This window comes from Chelmon rostratus, chromosome 13 (assembly GCF_017976325.1).
Source record: "Chelmon rostratus isolate fCheRos1 chromosome 13, fCheRos1.pri, whole genome shotgun sequence".
NCBI lineage: Eukaryota > Metazoa > Chordata > Actinopteri > Chaetodontiformes > Chaetodontidae > Chelmon > Chelmon rostratus.
Window position 1 is genome coordinate 20,074,124 of NC_055670.1, and position 17,787 is coordinate 20,091,910.

Here is a 17,787-nt window from a genome sequence, read left to right on the forward strand (position 1 = left end):
ACACACTTCCTCTCTTCCGACCCTGTCAGCCCACACTCTCGTCTTCCTCTCTATTTTCTCTCCATTTTGTAAAAATGACTGTCATCCAGGACGATTTGTGGGCCTTTAGACTCCTGCACCATCTCAGAACTCGACAAATCTTTATTAATTTTCTCTAAGAAAGGGGTAACTTTAGGGAAAAGTGCAGCGTCCTGCAGTTTTGCAATTCAACCGTTATTAAAATGCACTTCTGTTGCCAATCATTAACAATACTGTTGGACTGTGCATGTAAATTTAATCATGAAAATATGCCCCAGTTCAGTTTAGCTCAAGTGCTGTAGAATGAAAAACTCTAAAGATGTACACGATTGACCAATCACAACATCAAGAATAAAAAAAAAAGTCTACCTTCAAACTGTCAGTTGAAAACTTGGATGCTGTCCGGCAGCAGAAGATTGAATCTCACACCCAGTATGAGCCATCTGAAGTTCAATCACCAGAGATTTATATCTCTGTGCTTCTATCAGTGCTCTTATCAGAGCGGCCCCTATCCCTTCAGCGCTTCGTCATACATGCCAGTTACTAACCGTCATCAATAACATCTCTCTTTTCTCTATCTCTTTTGCAGAGCCTCTCCCTGCCTTAACTCCTGGCATAACCAGTAAGTTCCACCTCCTGTTCCATTTCTACTTCATGTGCCAAATGTCTGTGCTTTCTGCTTGTTGCTAAGCTCAGCTCGCAGCTCTGCACTGGCCTGAGTAACCCTGTTAGTTCACAACATATGTTACATGCAGCTGAACAGACATAAAACACACTTATTCTGACTGAAAATACGACCCTTGAGCCATCACATCATTTCGTGACTATGGTTTCTTACATGTGAAACAGTAAGGCTTCGTCCGGGTGTAGATTTTAGGTGGACTTCATCCACATTTAAGAAAATGATGGTGACAGCATTGCAACCTGATTGGAATGGATCCACTGCATTGTTCCAGCATGACTCCCTGCATGCTGGGCTGATACTCTTGGTCAAATAGTTTGGTTTGTTCCTCGGTGAGAAAACTACATTATCCTCTACACAGACTAGCGCCGCTGGCAGACATGTGCATTTGCAGCAGAGCAACATCGGGGTGCACTACGTCGTGTTGTATCATTGGTATACATGTATGCAAGGAGTCGTGGTACGTGGTTGCGCCTCTGGTGCGCAGCCCAACAGTGGATTACTGAATCAGCGTTCATTTTTTTAGGATGACACAGGAGCGAAGGTTAAAATCTTGCGGTTGCGTTTGAACCGCTCACACGGTGAAACAGTCTCCATCTGGTCGTCTTCAGTGAAATGAAAAGAACTGAGCAGAACTTGCTTCTCCTGTCTTTAACTTTTACCCTCACTGCTCTTCTAACGGTAGAGAACAGCACAGTCACTCCTCATCCTCATGTAAGCTCTCTCTCTGCATTCAGCACCATACAAGGAGTCCGTCTTCCTCCCTCTCTTTACTTTTCTCCTTCCTCCTCCTTTCTGCTTCTCTACTTTCATCTCAGCTATTCTTTTTCATTCCCTTCCTTGCGTTTGTTTTCAGTTTTTCTTCCTCGTCCTCTCTGCTCCTCTCCTCTCCTCTCCCCTTCTCACTCGATTGCTCTGCCCAGCAAACTGCTGATCCCACCTGAATGAAATGCAGAGCTGATCACCATCCAACTCCCCTTTTCGTTTTCTCTCCCTCCTCCTCAAAAAGGCCAGTCTCAAAGCAGATAAAAAGTGTTTAGGCAGATTATGCTGGATCTCTTGCGTTCAAAGTCTGGGACGGGACCTGAAACTCTTTTGTTTAGTTTGTAGTTTTGTGTTGATGTTTTTAAGGAGCCTCGGTGACACTGAATTTCCTTACAGTGTAGTAGATGTGTTTTGCATTTGGTGATTGGTGTCCACATGGATCATATTTGGTTAAAACTGGTGCACACATTTATTTCTTTAATGACTTTTTATCACTGCAGGTGGAAGGATGCTTTTAAAGCCAGGGGCTAAATGATGAAGGGTGCTTAATTTAGTCAGTGTGTGACTGCGTGTGTGTTTCCAGTGTGTGAATAGATCAAAAACATTCTTTGAATACTGTCAGATACTTGAGCAGCACTTGGTTTTGTTCACCACGTTTCAATTCAAAGAAACCGAACTACCATTCCCAAAAATAGTAAAAGCCCGGAGTCAGGCTCAGAAAACTCTCGTCACCTGGCTCATACACTGAGTATTTGGCCTAATGCTTGCAGGTTTCTTAGATTATTGAATCGTGACCAGATATCATGTGACTCCCAGCACGACAGCAGTGTCAGGTCCAACATACGTGTGTTTTCACGAGACTGAGCCCCGGAAAGAAGGATTCAGTTTCTCCTCTGGGGCGCCTGTTGAAAAGTGAGCTAAGAACTGGAGTGTTTCTCTTTGTGTGAGCAGCTGTAGTTGAACCCTTTTCAAGATTTACTGCATATGTTACAAACAGTGTTGAGCTACTTACTGAAGAATAGTAACCAGTTACCTCATTAAAAAAGTAAATAAATTACTGATTACCAATAAAAAGCTGTGATAAGTCACTTTTTAGTTAATTTTTGAATGTCCACTTTGAAATGCTCACTTCAGAGCAAACATTTCATTTCAATTGCTCATTTGCATTTTGCACATTTGCACATTTTCCAGGTAGCTGGAAAAGGTTTTTTTGAGCAGGGCATCTTGCAAACTCGTTGACTGAAAGTGGGTGACTCGACAGCAGAAAGAGGCTGTTTATTTTCCACAACATGCCGTGCTATTAGTTTAAGTTGTTGCAGGAGTTGGAGCCGAATTAAAATCCAGTTTGTTTGGGTGGAGTGCCTTGGATAACTTCAGACGTGCTCAGGTCTTAAGCTGCTAGCTTCACAGAGGGATGTTGCTCGTCCAGGTGCTTCAAAAGGTTGGAAAGACTGTTTTTCACAGTGGATAGAAGCTTTTAGCTGTTACATTTTACTAGAATATTCTGCATGTCATCTCCATGCATGGGATCCAATCAAACAGGAAGCGTAGACGACATCCTGCAGCTGGCTAAAATTCATTAGTTCACCGAGCTACAAAGCAACAGAGAAGTAAGCCTTAAGTCACAGTAATTTAGTTACATGTTTTAAAAAAAAAATGCATTAGAGTACTAGATACTGCCAAAAGTTGCATCATGTTAGTCTCAACATTGATTACAAATATGCTGTCAATAAATGCCTCAGCTGTCATTTAATCGAGTGTGTCTTGATGTGGATAGTTGAAGAGTTAGTGTGTGGGTTGTGGTGGTGGACACCAGGGTTTTTTAAACTGTTAAAATCCACTATGATCTATGATTAAGACATATATAATTACCTCTTCATCGCTGGTCAGAAACTGTGGTTTCTGCCAGCGTCCTGCAGGTGAGGTCTCTTGTAAGGGATTGTAATAAGCTTATTCTGTCCATAAAAGTGCTCAGTGGAGAAAGACGAATAGAAATATGTTAAATGAAATAAATCTGTTGACACAAAAGTAACCCAAAATCTTACATTAATGGGAAAATGAAGGAGAACTGGGGATAAAATTATAATATTTCTCCTTAATTATAGCCTGATAACATGGTCGGTGGTTAACAGTAGACGGGCAGCATCATTGTGGTGTGATATGAACCAATGCGCCACACTGTTGGGTTTCTGTATCCATGGCAACCAAGGAAGGCATTTGGCTTCTGGCAAGAGAGGGCTGGCTGCACACTGACCGATCTCTCTCTCTCACACACACACACACACACACACACACACACACAGAAAAGGAGATAATTCTGGCTTCAGTTTGACTACAGAGAGAACTAACACCTTCAACTGAACTTTTTAAGTATCTCATTGAGATAAAGGCTTAAAGATTATTGATGTGTGAAGTGTCAGACCTGGAATGAGAAACACCGAAATTCAGTGAACTCAAGTAACTGAAGTTCCTTGAAAGCCTCCCTTTTTAGCTCGCTTTCGGAACGGCGCTCTTTCCCCTTCAGATTAAAAAAAAAGAAAAGCAGTAAAATAAGGGTCAATTTTTGCAGCCCTTGAAATCATCCGTGTCTTAATCCACTGGTGGGAAGGCTCTCCGTGCAGGCTGCTCGGAGCACTGCTTTACAATCAAAGCCAATTTGAAACCCTGAAAGACTGTATGTGTGAAAAAAAGAGACAAAATGAAGCTCACTGGTTTCCTTGACGTTCTGTGTCTTCCTGTGCACCTCTCCTTCCTCTGTCCTTTCATTATTTCCCTCTTCTCTCGCCTCCATCTCGCTTGCCCCGGCTCTATTTCCTCTGTCTTTCTTCCTTTCTTTCTTGCTCGCATTCTCTCTTTCTTCCACAACCCCTTTCTCTCTCTCTCTCTCTCTCTCGGCGGCTTTCTTTCACAGTGAGTTGACAGAGTATTGAAGTTTCAGACAAACCCTCTAATGCAGGATTAAAGATATCATGGAAGGATTAGCTCTCTCTCTTCACTTCCCCTCCCTCCTCACTTTCTGCCACCCCTCTCTATTTCACTCCATTCTTTCTCCCAATAATGCCTTCTCTCTCATCCTTTCTCTACCCCTGTAATTTCTCTCTGATTTCCCCTCTTCCCCTCTCCATCTCTTTCTCCACTCCACTCGACTCCTTTCAGCGTGATCTTGCCCTGATAAAAGCAGCTGCATCCCACCAAATACAACCACTTAACACTCCCCCACCTTTTGTCCAAATCAGCCAGCCGCTGCATAATCAAGGCTTTGCATTCTCCGGTTGAATCTGAACGCATGGCATGAGCCTTTGCGTGTCAATGTGCAGCTAATGCTTGTGACATTTGCATCAACCAGAAATACTGAGTGGATTCAGCACAATCAAAGCAAAAATATGCATCAGCATTTTTTTTTTATTTTTTATTTTTTTTGGTGAACAAAGACGTTAAATGCAAATGGATGCTTAGATATTGGGAAAGTGAGCTAAATCTAGAAGCTGACAGCCTGTTTTTTGCCTGCTGTTGATCTTACATATTATGTCTTGTTGAAGGCGAGGCAACATTTTAGCACACTGCTGCAGTAATTGACCATTTGTTAAATCCCGACCCCGTTAGTTACTGGCTCTGTCAAGTTTTCCAATCTCGCTCCGCATGTCTGCAATTTACATTGATAACAAAACACTTTAGGAAGACAAAAAACACCCTTTGCTATCTGAAATAGCATATTTTATCATCTGTTTTTAGTTAGCTATGTAAGCTAGCATTAGCCTAGCTCCATGAGTTGGTTGAACACGCACATTTTAAAGAGAGAATCCTGTAAATGTGGTCGTAAACATGTTTTTCATGGCTACATACATGATATTAAAAAAAGACCTAAAGGTGCATGTCCCAGGTAAAAAATCAGCATCCTAATTAGCTGAACTAGCATGGTAGCTATACGACAGGTCAGACTTGTTTCATTCTAGTAGAACCCTGTTTGGCTGCTTGGCTTATATTCTTGTTTGTGACCCCACAAACTAAGTGAGCAGGCCTAGGTTAGTTTTGGTAGCTAGTTAATGTTGTGCCCTCTAGCCAGAGAAGTAGCACTCGTTGCTATTGTAGGAAGTAAGCTAGTTAGCCAGACATGCTAACGATGGCTGCTTACAGTGGAGCAGATGAATTTGTTTTTGGTGTTGGAAGGGATACAAAAACAACACCCTCCAGACTAAATGCTTAGTATGTCTCTTGTCAGCCCCACACACACGATGCAGCATGTGTGGAGATCCAAAGCTTGACGGACGATGCCTGACTGCTGCTGCTTAGCTATGATTTGACAATCACTGCCTGGGCGAAGGGTTTAGGAAATGGTCAATTAGACAATTAACAGCTGTCCGATGCGGTCTGCATGCCTGCCTTTCTCGTCCATAGTGCCAACCGGTAATGTGTCCTCCTGCCCTCCAGGGGGTGCCATGTCTGGGATGGAGCCCACAGTAGACACAGTGGCGGTGCCGCCTGTCCCTGCCTACTGGTACTATGTGTTGGCAGGAGTCGGTGCCCTCTTGCTGCTGGTCACTGTGACCGTGGTGGTGATACTTTGCTGCCATCGGTACCACTGGGCGACCAAGAAGACCAGCGGTAGTCATCATCATTCAGTGATGTACCACAACAGCCAGCATCCAATTCAGCAAGGTCACCCAAACTGCTACCAGAACCAAAACCCCAGCTATAACCTGATGCACAGCCCCAACCAAAACCACCTGTACCCAGGTACCGGGCAGAGCCTTGAACCCATGCTCACCATCAGGCTGGAGAAAGACGACAGCTATGATTCCCAGTGTTGAGAACAGCCGGACTACACGTGAATGATATAATTTTATTAGAATGCTTTGTTCAAATAAAGTGATCAAAGGGGCGTGAAAGCTCCCTGAAATGAATGATCAACAGCAGCATAATCTCCACTCTTCACTGATGAGAATCGACATGGAAGAGACACTGCAGTTCCTGTTGCTGACGACTGATCGAATTACTGATCAGGACACACCTTTGCTAAACTTTCTCGTTGGCTGTAACTGGCACAATGAACTCCTGACATTAAACTTCATACCCTTCAGCAGGGAGAGCAGATGAAAGAACTTTTGCCCATTCTGATGGCTGATGCGAGCCTGATTAGTGCATATTTTCCTCCTCTGATCTGCATCTTGGACACTGCCTGCCTTACAAATAATCCGAGAGAGAAGGGATTTACACACAGGTACAAGGAGATAGGAGTCACAATCCGTGCTGCATAAAGAGAGAGGGCTATTTCTCTGGGTCTGAATGAAGCTGCTGTTTACTTGTCCACTGGCCTTTGAGAGACTGAGAGTGACAGAGACAGATTAAGAACAGAAAAGGAAGAGGCGCAGGAAGAATTAGCGCCGCCCGTCCAGCCGTGACAGATAGACAGCTGCCCGACCGCCGTGGCTGTGGCTGCTTGGGTCTGTGGACTGGGGAGGAATCAGTGTTGTGCTGTTCGCTGTCGGGTTTACACGAGGGAGAGATAGGATGAGACAGCTCACATGGCATCCCGCAGACGTAGAAACAAACACACTCCCGGCGTCAGAACACACAAGGCTCAAAAGCCTCACACACACATGCACGGAAACTTTACACCGGCTGATAATTGAGTCTCACTCTGTTTTTAGTTTTCTCATTACATCCTGATATGCCTTCTTAAAAATGTGCTTTAAAACAATTACCTCTTCACCTCCGGAACGAGGTTGTGCCTCAGTGTCAAGTTAGAGTATGAGTGGACTCTACAGTTTTTTTTTGGGGGGGGGTTTCTGCCTGGATCTCACAGATAATGCCTGTGTCTGTTAATGTTCAAACTAAACATCTCTGTATGACCTGCACACATTAGACTGGGTGAATGAAACCAATCTAAAAACATATGTATTTACTAAAAATCTGCAGTTGTACTTTTCTTTGAAGTCTGTGCAAGTTAAAATCTGTTGAGTCTTTTCATGTGCTGAATGATGACAGGATGTTTTGCATATCAGCCTGGGAATCTGAAAATGTGGCCCTCTGGCTGCAGTGAATTGTCAGTTTTGCTTCTATCTGACAGGTGAGACCAAACGTATGCTGTGAGAAAGAGCCTCTCACGTATGAAGCCTTTTAGAGAAGCGCTGATCCAGGATCACCAGTCAGTTCTTTTGATCATGTCAGTCAGCGTGACCTGTCAAATAAGACTGATTCCAGTGCAGCACTACTGTCACGCAGCTGTCTTGGTGTTTTCCTGCTCATCTGTTTTAACTGTATGTGTGTTAGCATTCATTTTCTTTTTCATATTTTCCCATGTTGATGGAGTGCAGATGAGTTTGCATAGAAATTTACCAGATGAGTGTGACATGATGCATTTTTGAAGTGGGGTTACGCGTTATTTTGCAATGTTGAGTAACATTAGCACTTTTCTGCTTCTTAACAATCATTTATTGAAGGCTCTCATGATTTTCTGACAATTTCTTACATTTACTGTGAATCGTAATATGATAAGTTGAGTAATGTACTGGTTGTGAATTAAATGCCATATTTTTCTTTATAATCACATGCTACAATAGGCCTTCATGTGCTTCTGATGTATAATAGTTATACAGCGTTTATTTTTGATACCCACTGTTGTTTGAAGGCAGCAGTCATGTTGATTGTGTTCACTGTGATGATCTTAACCACTTTTCTTGACTTGCATTTTGCAAATGCAGCCCTCATTTAAGCACCCGGCTTCAAGCAAACATCATTAGAAAATTACTCAGATGATGTAAAAACAAAGAAATATATTTCAATTTGCCTGGTTTTGGTAAGAGACGCCCAGATTCAGCTTCTATTCAGATCCACAACTGTAGGGCGCACCACTGCGATGCTTATTTTCTGGGATTCTCAGCACCTCGCCATCTCGCGTTGTGTGCTAGCCCCCTACATCATTTTGTTCATGCCCAAATCCCCCCAGCCTTTTTCTCAAAACCCGCTTGTTCCTCTTCTACTCCTTCCCTTCATCGCAAATCCTTCCAGTAAAAAACACAGGAGAGAAAATGAGAGGCAGAAATGGAGGAGAGCAAAATCTCTCGGAGGAGAAGGGCCCATTAAGCGAGGCCCCCTTTCCCTCCAAAGAATGCGCCCAGAGATGGAGGAAGATGAAAGAAGTGGAAAAAAAAAGAACTGCTCTCTATACTTTCTAAAGATAGATTTTTCTCTTACTCCAAGAGGAGGGCTAACAGGGAGGCAGGTTGGGGTTTGGATTGAAGGAGGGAGAGAATTGAAGGAGGAGGGCAGGTTGTTTCAAACACAAAAGCAGATGAAAGAAGTCTTTTGGCAGAATAGACAGTGTGATGGAGACACACATTACAAGCAGGGCACACACTGTCTAACAAACACAAACCCGTGTTAGCAAAGAGTGCGGATTTCCAACAAATTCAGCCATTTAAATCACTGTTTCATGCATGTTTAAAATCTCTTGGTTGACTTTGTTGACTCACCAAACTGGGCTCATAAAATGCTATTTTTTTCTTGCTTTAGTCAACAAGTATTTCACTTTTCCTTGCTCACATATCCGTCCCCTGTCTCCTTCATTTCAATCGACTCATGTATGATTTACACATTATATGACGCGGCCTAGCAGCCTCGTGCTGTAACCCAATCAATGTGGGTCCGAAATTCAAATAGAGGAGTGATATATGGCTGTATTTATGTTGTGCTGGCAGTGCACTTTTCTCCTCCCTCCTCTCTCTCCTCTGTCAAACTTTCTGCAAGATTTGGAAAATTTGCTGGCGTCTTTTCATGCGGCGCTTTTAAATCAACCTTCCCTCACTTCCCGATCCTGCTTCTCCATCACAGACTACTTTGAAGCCCTTTAATATTTCTAATTAGTTAATGGAGCTGATTGCATTCATAAAACCCTGCAGTAAGCACTTCTAGTCCTCAGGCCATCTCTGTTTTTTTTTCTTTCTGCCTCCTCCTCCTCTGATTCCTGGAGAAATATTACGAGTGAAAGCACTCTAACAGGTCCTCAGGCCCCCACTGGAACAGCGTATGGTGCCAAAGAGCCATCCATGTCTTTGCCTGTATAAAAAAAGACCCCTTTTTATTCTTCTCTTTGCTAATTGGACAGTGGAGATAAAATGGGGCTACGGGGAGTTTTAATCTCCTTTCAGATCCGCATGATGATTCTTCTCAGGATCCTAGCCTGAGGGCTTTAAGCCAGGATCATTAGAAAGTGTTCAACAGTCGTCCAAAGAGTGTCCGAGTTTTTTCATCCTGCTTCTTTCGCTGTCTCTGCGTTAGTGATTTAATGTTTTGTCGAGGCCTTTAGTGGTTTCCGTTGACTGTGAGAAAGGAGACTTCGGAGCCTGGAGGGTCTGTTGTGAGATCGTACATTTGCACAATCAGAAGAGAGGACTGATTAGATGCTTTCATGTGCATGTACGAAGCGTAGTGTGAAGATGAAGGGCACATTTCAGTAAGACCTCCAAAAAATATTAGGATGTACACGTTTAGCTATGCAGGCATCCGTTGTTTCAGGTCTGACTGCCTACTGTTTTATTTTGTAGGATGGGTAATACTTCTGCAAACAGTATTTGAAGTCACGCAGCCCATTCTGGAGTTTTCCAAGCTTGCGTGCTTTGAGTCGTCCATCCAGTTGGTCAGATGTTTTTTGATCAGAAGTACTTCACTCGTTTCCTCTCGCTTTTCACTTTTCGCCCTCAGTTTTCGGTGATGTGAAGTCACACGTTTTAGGGGTAAAGTACAAACACGTTGAGTTTGTGGAAAATCTACTTTGATGATGTCATTTTTATCAAATGAAGCACTGTTGTTGTTTGATTTCTTTAATGCTTTCGTTCTTTATATTAATCAGAAAGATTTTTCCTGATCATTCTGAAACGCGGCCTCAGCGAGGGATGACCTTGAATTACTTTTAATTCAAACTGTGACTAGTTTAGATTCACTCAGACTGAACAAAAGCAGCCTTGAGGTGGGAAACCGCTTAAACGTTCATCCCTGGCTTCGGCCACACCGCTGTTATATTTACTGTGCACTTTCTCTGCCTCTGTGGAGGAAAGACCCTCGACTTCATGATTGTCTTTTTTGCCTTGCGCTGGATTTCACTGTCATGCTCTTCAAGCAAATTAAATATTGAACGACAGAGAAACATACAAAGCCGATGGAGGCGCCGATACTCGCAATCAAATAATTAAATAAGCAAATTCTGCTCAACCAAACATCTGAGAGGGAATACTCCATTTAGCATCGCTTTGCAGGTTGATGAAATATTTGAATTGAAATGAAATTGAATCCATTTCTTGTGCTTATTCTTTAATTGGGTTTGGAAGCCAATTTTGAGTCAGTTTTAAACAATTAAAACATTTGATTGAGTCGCTTCTTTAATTTAAAGGAAATTACCTCATATTTAATCCATAAGCAAACGCTTTAATGTTGCAGATGACAGGATTTATTAAAAACTTTCAATCTCTTACTATTATTTACAAACCGAAGAGTGCTGGAAGTTCGTAAAGGCTGTTTTTAGAAGGTACAATCTGGATGTTAAAATGCTCTCATAGAAAAAATGACGTTATCAAACTGAGGAAATGAGCCTCTGTATCTTTTTTCATATCTACTAAATTAGTTTTTCACCTCTTGTCTTTTGAATATCTATATCTATTTAAGGCCTCACTTCATAATGTGTTTTTGGTTCCTTTGCCACAGCAATAAATGATTATCAGCTGCCCAGATATTGCTCTTTTTTTCTGAGGATTGTAATATCAATTTCCTTGAATAAAACTGAACTGAAGCAGAATTGAGCTTCCAAACCCTTCAAAGCCTTGCACTTCGGCCTGCCTTGGAAATATAATGTGGTATTTTAGCTTGTTGAATTTCATGGTCTTGGAATAAAAAGAAAATACATTGTGGGGAATGTGAAGGTAATAAAAGCGATATTTTTCTATGAAATACTTTTGTGCGTCTTTTTTTTCAGTCTCCCTTTCTTTCACTCTCTCCTCCCCGTCCGTCTACTTCTTCCCACATCTCTTCAATCTCTGTTCTCATTTCTAAGCAAATGATGCTTATCACATAATGAAACTTGCCGGCTTTATGCAGGTAGTCTCGGCGAAACGTTCAGGAACTCCGGATGTTATTGTCCCTTGATAGACTGAGCACAGAACAAAAGGGAGGTTAAATCCCTGTTAAATCGGGGAGATCTTTGCCTGATCTCTTCAGAAAGTTTAAACAAAATCACTCACTCTTTGAGCTGTTTGTGTCGTTTGATTTCCATCTACTTATGTAGCTTGTGTGCCGACAACATGAGAGATGATGTTATCACGACGTGTCGAGGAGCGGACGGTTGAGATTCATGCTGTTGTTCTTCCTGTCGTTCTAACAGAGCCCAGGCCCATGGACTTCGGAAAAGATCCTGTTTTCAACCACAAGCAGCCCATCGATGGAGGTGAGGTTTGAATCCTTCCTCTGTTCCACCTTCTTCTACTCTCCTCTCCTCTCAGCCCGAGGCTATACTGGCTGTTTTACAAGTCTCACCCGAAAGAGTAGTGAAATAGCTCTTTAAGCAGAGGCATGCTTGTGGCTCTTTGCTTTACTTGTGGTTCCACAAGAAGAAAGCCTGTGGCAACAGTGACAGACAATCTCTGGTGTGTGTGTGTGTGTGTGTGTACAGACAGGGGCAGAGTGTGAGAGAGCATTGAGAAGTGTGTGTGTGTGTGTGTGTGTGTGTGTGTGTCAGTGTGTGCATGCAGGCATGGTAGTGTGTGTTTCCTCTCCTCCTCTTTCATATTCCATGGCAGACAAAGTGAGACAGACATCTTCCTCCTGGGCACCTAGAAAACATCTGTCTGTTACAATCACGGTTTGCTTCCTGTGTGTGTGTGTGTGCCCACATGCATGTGTTACTATCCCTGGTTTATCCCAGCCCCTTGACAGATACAAGAGGAGTACTCAGCCTTTTCCTCACTAAACTAAGTCTGTTTACTGCTTCCCTGTGTGTGTGTGTGTGTGTGTGTGTGTGTGTGTGTGTGTGTGTGTGTGTGTGTGTGTGCTCTTCCATTAAACACTCTAAATGCAGTACTTAATTGAAGATTGGCTTGTTCGTGTGTATACATTCATTAAGTGGATTAGCATGATTGCTTTTGCCAACTAGATGTGCACACTTCAGCTCTTTCACAACACACACGAAGCACACCAGGGAGCGCCTTTAAAGTAATTTCATTTCATAAAGTTTTCCCATTTTTGAAGTCAGTAACAAACGGGGTTGTGCTTAACAGAATTAGCCATAATGTTGCACGTGTGCCTCTAATGCAGTTAAATGAATTTCCTTAAAAGGAGAGTGAGTGACTTTTGAGAGAAGCAAGGACACATTTCTTCTCTTACACATGAAAAATTAAATCTATAAGCAATAAAATGGACCTTTGCTCAGATCACTACACTCAAACACATGGCCACTAGCCTATGGTGGCTAATTTGGTTAGCTAACTTTAGATGCACTCTGCTGTATAAGTGGTATCAGAAGCAGAAGTCTCACTTTAAAGGTTTGTTTTTTCAGGTTTCAGCTCCTTAGCTTCTACATTAATTTCCCAATTAGCAGAAACTCACTTGCAAGATGTGTCAAGTCTGTGTCACATTATGGTTGTAATCATGTGACCTTCTCAAGTCAAGTCGCACCTGAACTGTAGTGCCACACAGCAATTATGTAGCTGACAAGAATCTGTGCAGACTTCACTGTAACGGATCAAGTTTCAAAAGCCTGCTCATGTAGTAATTGAATTTCAAACTATACAGAAGTCAGTGGAAGTCAACGGTTGAATTAAATCAATATGTAACTTGTAGCTGACACATGTAAAACCACTGGCATTGGATAGTTTTTTGTAATTATGTAGTTTTTCTAAAATTCCCTCTTTTCTCTCCAGACTACGTCTTCCCAGGGTGGCCATCCTCCTTCTCCACCCCCTCCTCCTCTGATGTGGACCCCCCCTCCGTCACCTTGGTGTCAGAGAAAGACAAGGACAACGCCTGGCTGTACACGCTGGACCCCATCCTCCTCACCATCATCGTGATGAGCTCTCTGGGCGTCCTGCTGGGGGCGGTGTGCGCGGGACTCCTCCTCTACTGCACCTGCTCCTACAGCGGGCTTTCGTCGCGCTCCTCCACAACGCTGGAGAACTACAACTTTGAGCTGTACGACGGGATAAAGCATAAAGTGAAGATAAACCAGCAGAGGTGCTGCTCAGAGGCATGAAGAGGAGGAGGACTCTGGAGAACGATGGGGAGGGACGCGTCCCGTGATCCCCTGCAAAAGTCATTTTGTTCTCGGCTTGGACAAAGAAAACACGAAGCACTATCTGTTACTTCAATCCCCAGCACCCCCACCTAGTATCCTGCTCTGATGTCTAAAGGGGTAACGTTCAACCCAGAGTTTCCTCACCTATGTGCTATGAGGCCTAAACTGGGGGAACACCTGACCCCAAGTCCCCCCTACCTACAGTACCACATCTCCTCCGCCTGCAGGAGAGAGCCTGCTCGATTCTAAAAGCCTGTGAATGAATGAAGGAATGAATAAATGAATATGAATGACAGATCTATCATAGAATATAACCCACCAGCCATTGGCATGAAGCTAGAGAGGAGACGGACTACAGCACCCATGACAATCTGGACATTTGGACCACAGATGACAGCACAGTCTTGGGTGTTTGTATAAAATCTTGGTCATGGGATTCTTAATGAAGAAGAGAATTTCATTAACATGCACCCATGACTGGCACTCTGCAGGGGGGCGTTTGTCCTCATTATCTTGAATTTGAATGTGGCCAATAGAGACGGCATGCAGAAATGAAAAAGTCTCAGCTTCTGACTGTTCGTGAAGGCTTCAGCACCAGTGGACCATTTTAACGTGGGTACTTTTGACTGAAATCAACACATATCAAGCGAATGCCTACCCCCCCCTCCCCCCCAAAGAAGTTTAAAAGATATCAACTGAAATGAATCTAGATTTCTAAAGGCGATGAAGGAAAAGAGGATGAAAAAGGACCTTTTCTTTTTGTTCTGAAAGTTTTAGATATGAGTTCTGTGAGTTTGAAACGTCCATTAGCCTGCCATGTGGCGCTCGCTCGCTCCTTTGTCTGCCCTCGGTCTGCGCTTTGTGAAACCAGTGGCATAGAAGAGTAATGGTGACTGTTTTTGTTTTGTTTTAGGCTCGTGTCTACTTGGGAAAAAAAAAAAAAGTAAAGAAAAGCCAGCTTCAGTTCGTAGCCGCCCTGTAGAGCTCTTACGCCATTTTTAGACTTTCTTTAGCGTTGTGTTGGACTCCATGGTCTTAACTGTTACTTCAGTCCTTTTCTATTTTGGCACATTTTCCATTACAGATTATCAGTCTTTACAAAGAGTAGAGGAACGTTAAAGGAAGGTGGAGGACAGAAAATCAGAGGTTTATCTAAATCTAACATGCTGTTATGGAGTCGTGCTTTAGATTCAATATTCTAGGGTTTGTCTTTGGTATATATCTATATTTTTTTGCTTTTCAGACTGTATGATGCCCAAATGATGGACAGACACTGTGTGAACAAAATGTCAGTGATTGTTTTATTGCAACCTATGGATTGCCAAAGAGCTGTGTATGTGCACAGGGGGTCTGAACGAGTGTTAAAGAGGCCGGTTGGTGAACGGACAGCGAGCGATACATCGTGCTGCCTGTTATCCGCCGGTCTTAGCGTCACCCCCTGAATGAAGGACGCTCAAAAAAACGGAAGGAGGTGGAAACGACTAAAGGAGGAGAACGGAAATCATACCGTCGACTTTCTTGGACACACAATCGAGCCTTAAGCTAACTACAGTATACGCTGTATCGGAGGACAGCCATCGAGGAGGGCCAGTGCTGCTGGAGAGACTGATGAACAGGAGGAGACGCAAACACGCACACACAAACACACACACACACACACAGAAAGACAGACAGGAAGAAAGAGAGCGTGGACGAAAAAAATTATGGTGGTTATGTTTACATGCAGGAGAAGAAGAAGTCCAATCATCAAACTAGTAGTGGACCTACAGACATATGCAGGTTGCATGGGAACATCTTGGTGCAGCTGTTTCACATGAGTCACATTCATGTGCCACATTTTTGGCTTCAACTAAATACATTTCGGTGGAAACTTAAAGGCACCCTGCGGCGGTTTTAAAGAAGGCGACGTTAAGCTAAAAGCATGAGCAACAATGCAGGATTTTAAATTATGAGGGAAAAAGAGGTTTTGTTTTATGAGGAAGGAAATGCATTCGATTCATTTGCTACAACCAGTTTTAATGAGGAACACCGAATCTAAGCATTGCTTTGTATTTTTAGACGAAAACTCCAGGGTACCTTTAATGCCTCCCAGAATGCTTTTTTATTAACATATCAACAAAATGCTGATGTTAAACATATCTGCAGCCTTTTTCATGTCCTTTTCCTACAATATGCACACATGTGGCAACTAAAGCATCATTTGAGTTTTTATGCTTATGGTTAGACAGTTATAAACAATCTCTAAAAGTTCAATGAGAGGTTGTAAGAAAATGAAAAATTAGCACATTAGCTGCATATGAATGGAAGTCATGGGAGACTGATGCATTATGGGTATATTTTTACATAAAATATAAAACATGGCAGCAGATAGACTTGACATCTCTTTTCCTTGCATTTGAACTAAACTATCTGCAGCTAAACATGACACATTTGGGCTTGCAGACTTGTTGGAACTGTGGGAACATTTAATTAACTTGTCGACACGGTCAGTCAAAGTCTGTGAAAGATTCGTATGAGAAGGTTCGTCGGCAGGTGATTCTCCGCATGTAAACATATCCGATGAGATGCTCAGCTGACAGATGGAGAGGACAGGCAGCCAATGAGATGAACAGAATGAAACATGAGACTGTCAGCAGGACAGGTGGACGGTGAGAGAGACAACACAGTGAGAAGGATTAAAAACAAAGAGACAAGAAACCAAAAGGCAGAGCGGGAGGCGAGTCAGCGATTCAGACATTTAAAAAATGTCTCCCTGCCTGCTTTGTATTTTTCTTTCTCTCTCTGCTTGGCTGCAGCAGATGAAGGTCAATCCCAGAAAGTCCTCTTTGTTAGTCTCTGAATCTGTCAACTATCCAGGCCAAGTTGTTGTCTTCTGGGGGGGTGAATTTAAAGAGCAAAAGAGAGGAAACACTTGTTGTATGTTCGCCTGGAGCCCCCGGTCTCTCTCTTTTCTCATTTCTCCATGTTTGAGGGCGTGCATGGATACAACCAGGAGGCCTGCTGAGATGAAACAAAGAAAACAAGGGAATTGTAAAAAGGTGTTGAAAGATGGTCAGAGGAGGAGAGATGGAGGGGGGAACAATGGAGAGAGGTGGAGGGGGAAACGATGGAGAGAGAGGTGGAGGGTTTTCTGTCCATCTAACTGTCTTTTCATTGGACTGTTTTCCAAGTGCCTTGGAGGTCTCTTATAATGTCTCTCTATCTCTCTCTCTCCTTCTCTCTCTCTCTCTCTCACACACACACACACACACACACACACACACACACACACACATGAAACAGCAACATTACTGATCAGTGAGTACAGAAACACACACTTTTGTCTCTCTCTCTTTCCTTCTGGAAGTCCAGATAGTATTACCTCTTCTGTCTCGATGGATTCACACATGTACACACTGACAAACACACACTCACACACAGACAAATGGACACTTCATTAAGGCGCGCGCACACACACACACACACACACACACACACCCCTACGGCACTGGCCAGATAACTCAAACTGTTGTTTGTAGACTTTGTACAGAAAAATTTCTTTTTTAATGTTATTATTATTATTTAATAAAGGCTAAATAACAAGTGATTTGGTTCCTGGTGTTTGTGTTGTTACGGGTGTGTGTTTATTTGTTTGGTTGGATTAAAATAACTATGTTAGTTTTGTACAGTAAGTTATGTACGTTATGTTTCTTCACTTACAAAAGAAATGATTCTTTATGTTTGGTTTCACACGGGATGTAAACTCTGGGGGAAAGTCCTGCATTCAACCCATCAAACCACCTGAATCTCCTCCACAGGCGAGCTTTTCTTGCTCTTTACACTATGTCATTTAACTTATTGGGAGTGAGGACGGTCTGTCTACAGAAGTCTATCGGACGACTCTGTATGTTGAAAAATGATCCTAAAGGGAGACTCACTGCTGTAAAAAGTGATGCCAAAGGGTCCTGACCAAGCCTCTGAATGTGACGAGATGGAAGTGAGAAGGAGTTGATTATTGCTAGTGCTAATTAACTAATGCTAGCTAATCTCCGAAAAGGCCTTCGGCTCT

General features: G+C 42.9%; 1 protein-coding gene across 2 annotated transcripts in view; it reads left to right on the plus strand.

Annotated features, from left to right (window-relative positions):
* LOC121615912 (neuropilin-2-like) overlaps positions 1-17,309 on the plus strand; it is a 91,257-nt gene extending 73,948 nt beyond the window's left edge. The window contains exons 16-18 of one of the 2 annotated variants that reach the window (XM_041950429.1): positions 608-640; positions 11,835-11,897; positions 13,369-17,309. In XM_041950429.1, coding sequence (XP_041806363.1) covers positions 608-640; positions 11,835-11,897; positions 13,369-13,697 — 425 coding nt within the window. In that variant the 3' untranslated portion in view covers positions 13,698-17,309. The remainder of the gene's footprint in view (positions 1-607; positions 641-11,834; positions 11,898-13,368) is intronic. The other variant, XM_041950430.1, reaches the window with a different exon arrangement.
* The last annotated feature ends 478 nt before the right edge of the window (positions 17,310-17,787 follow it).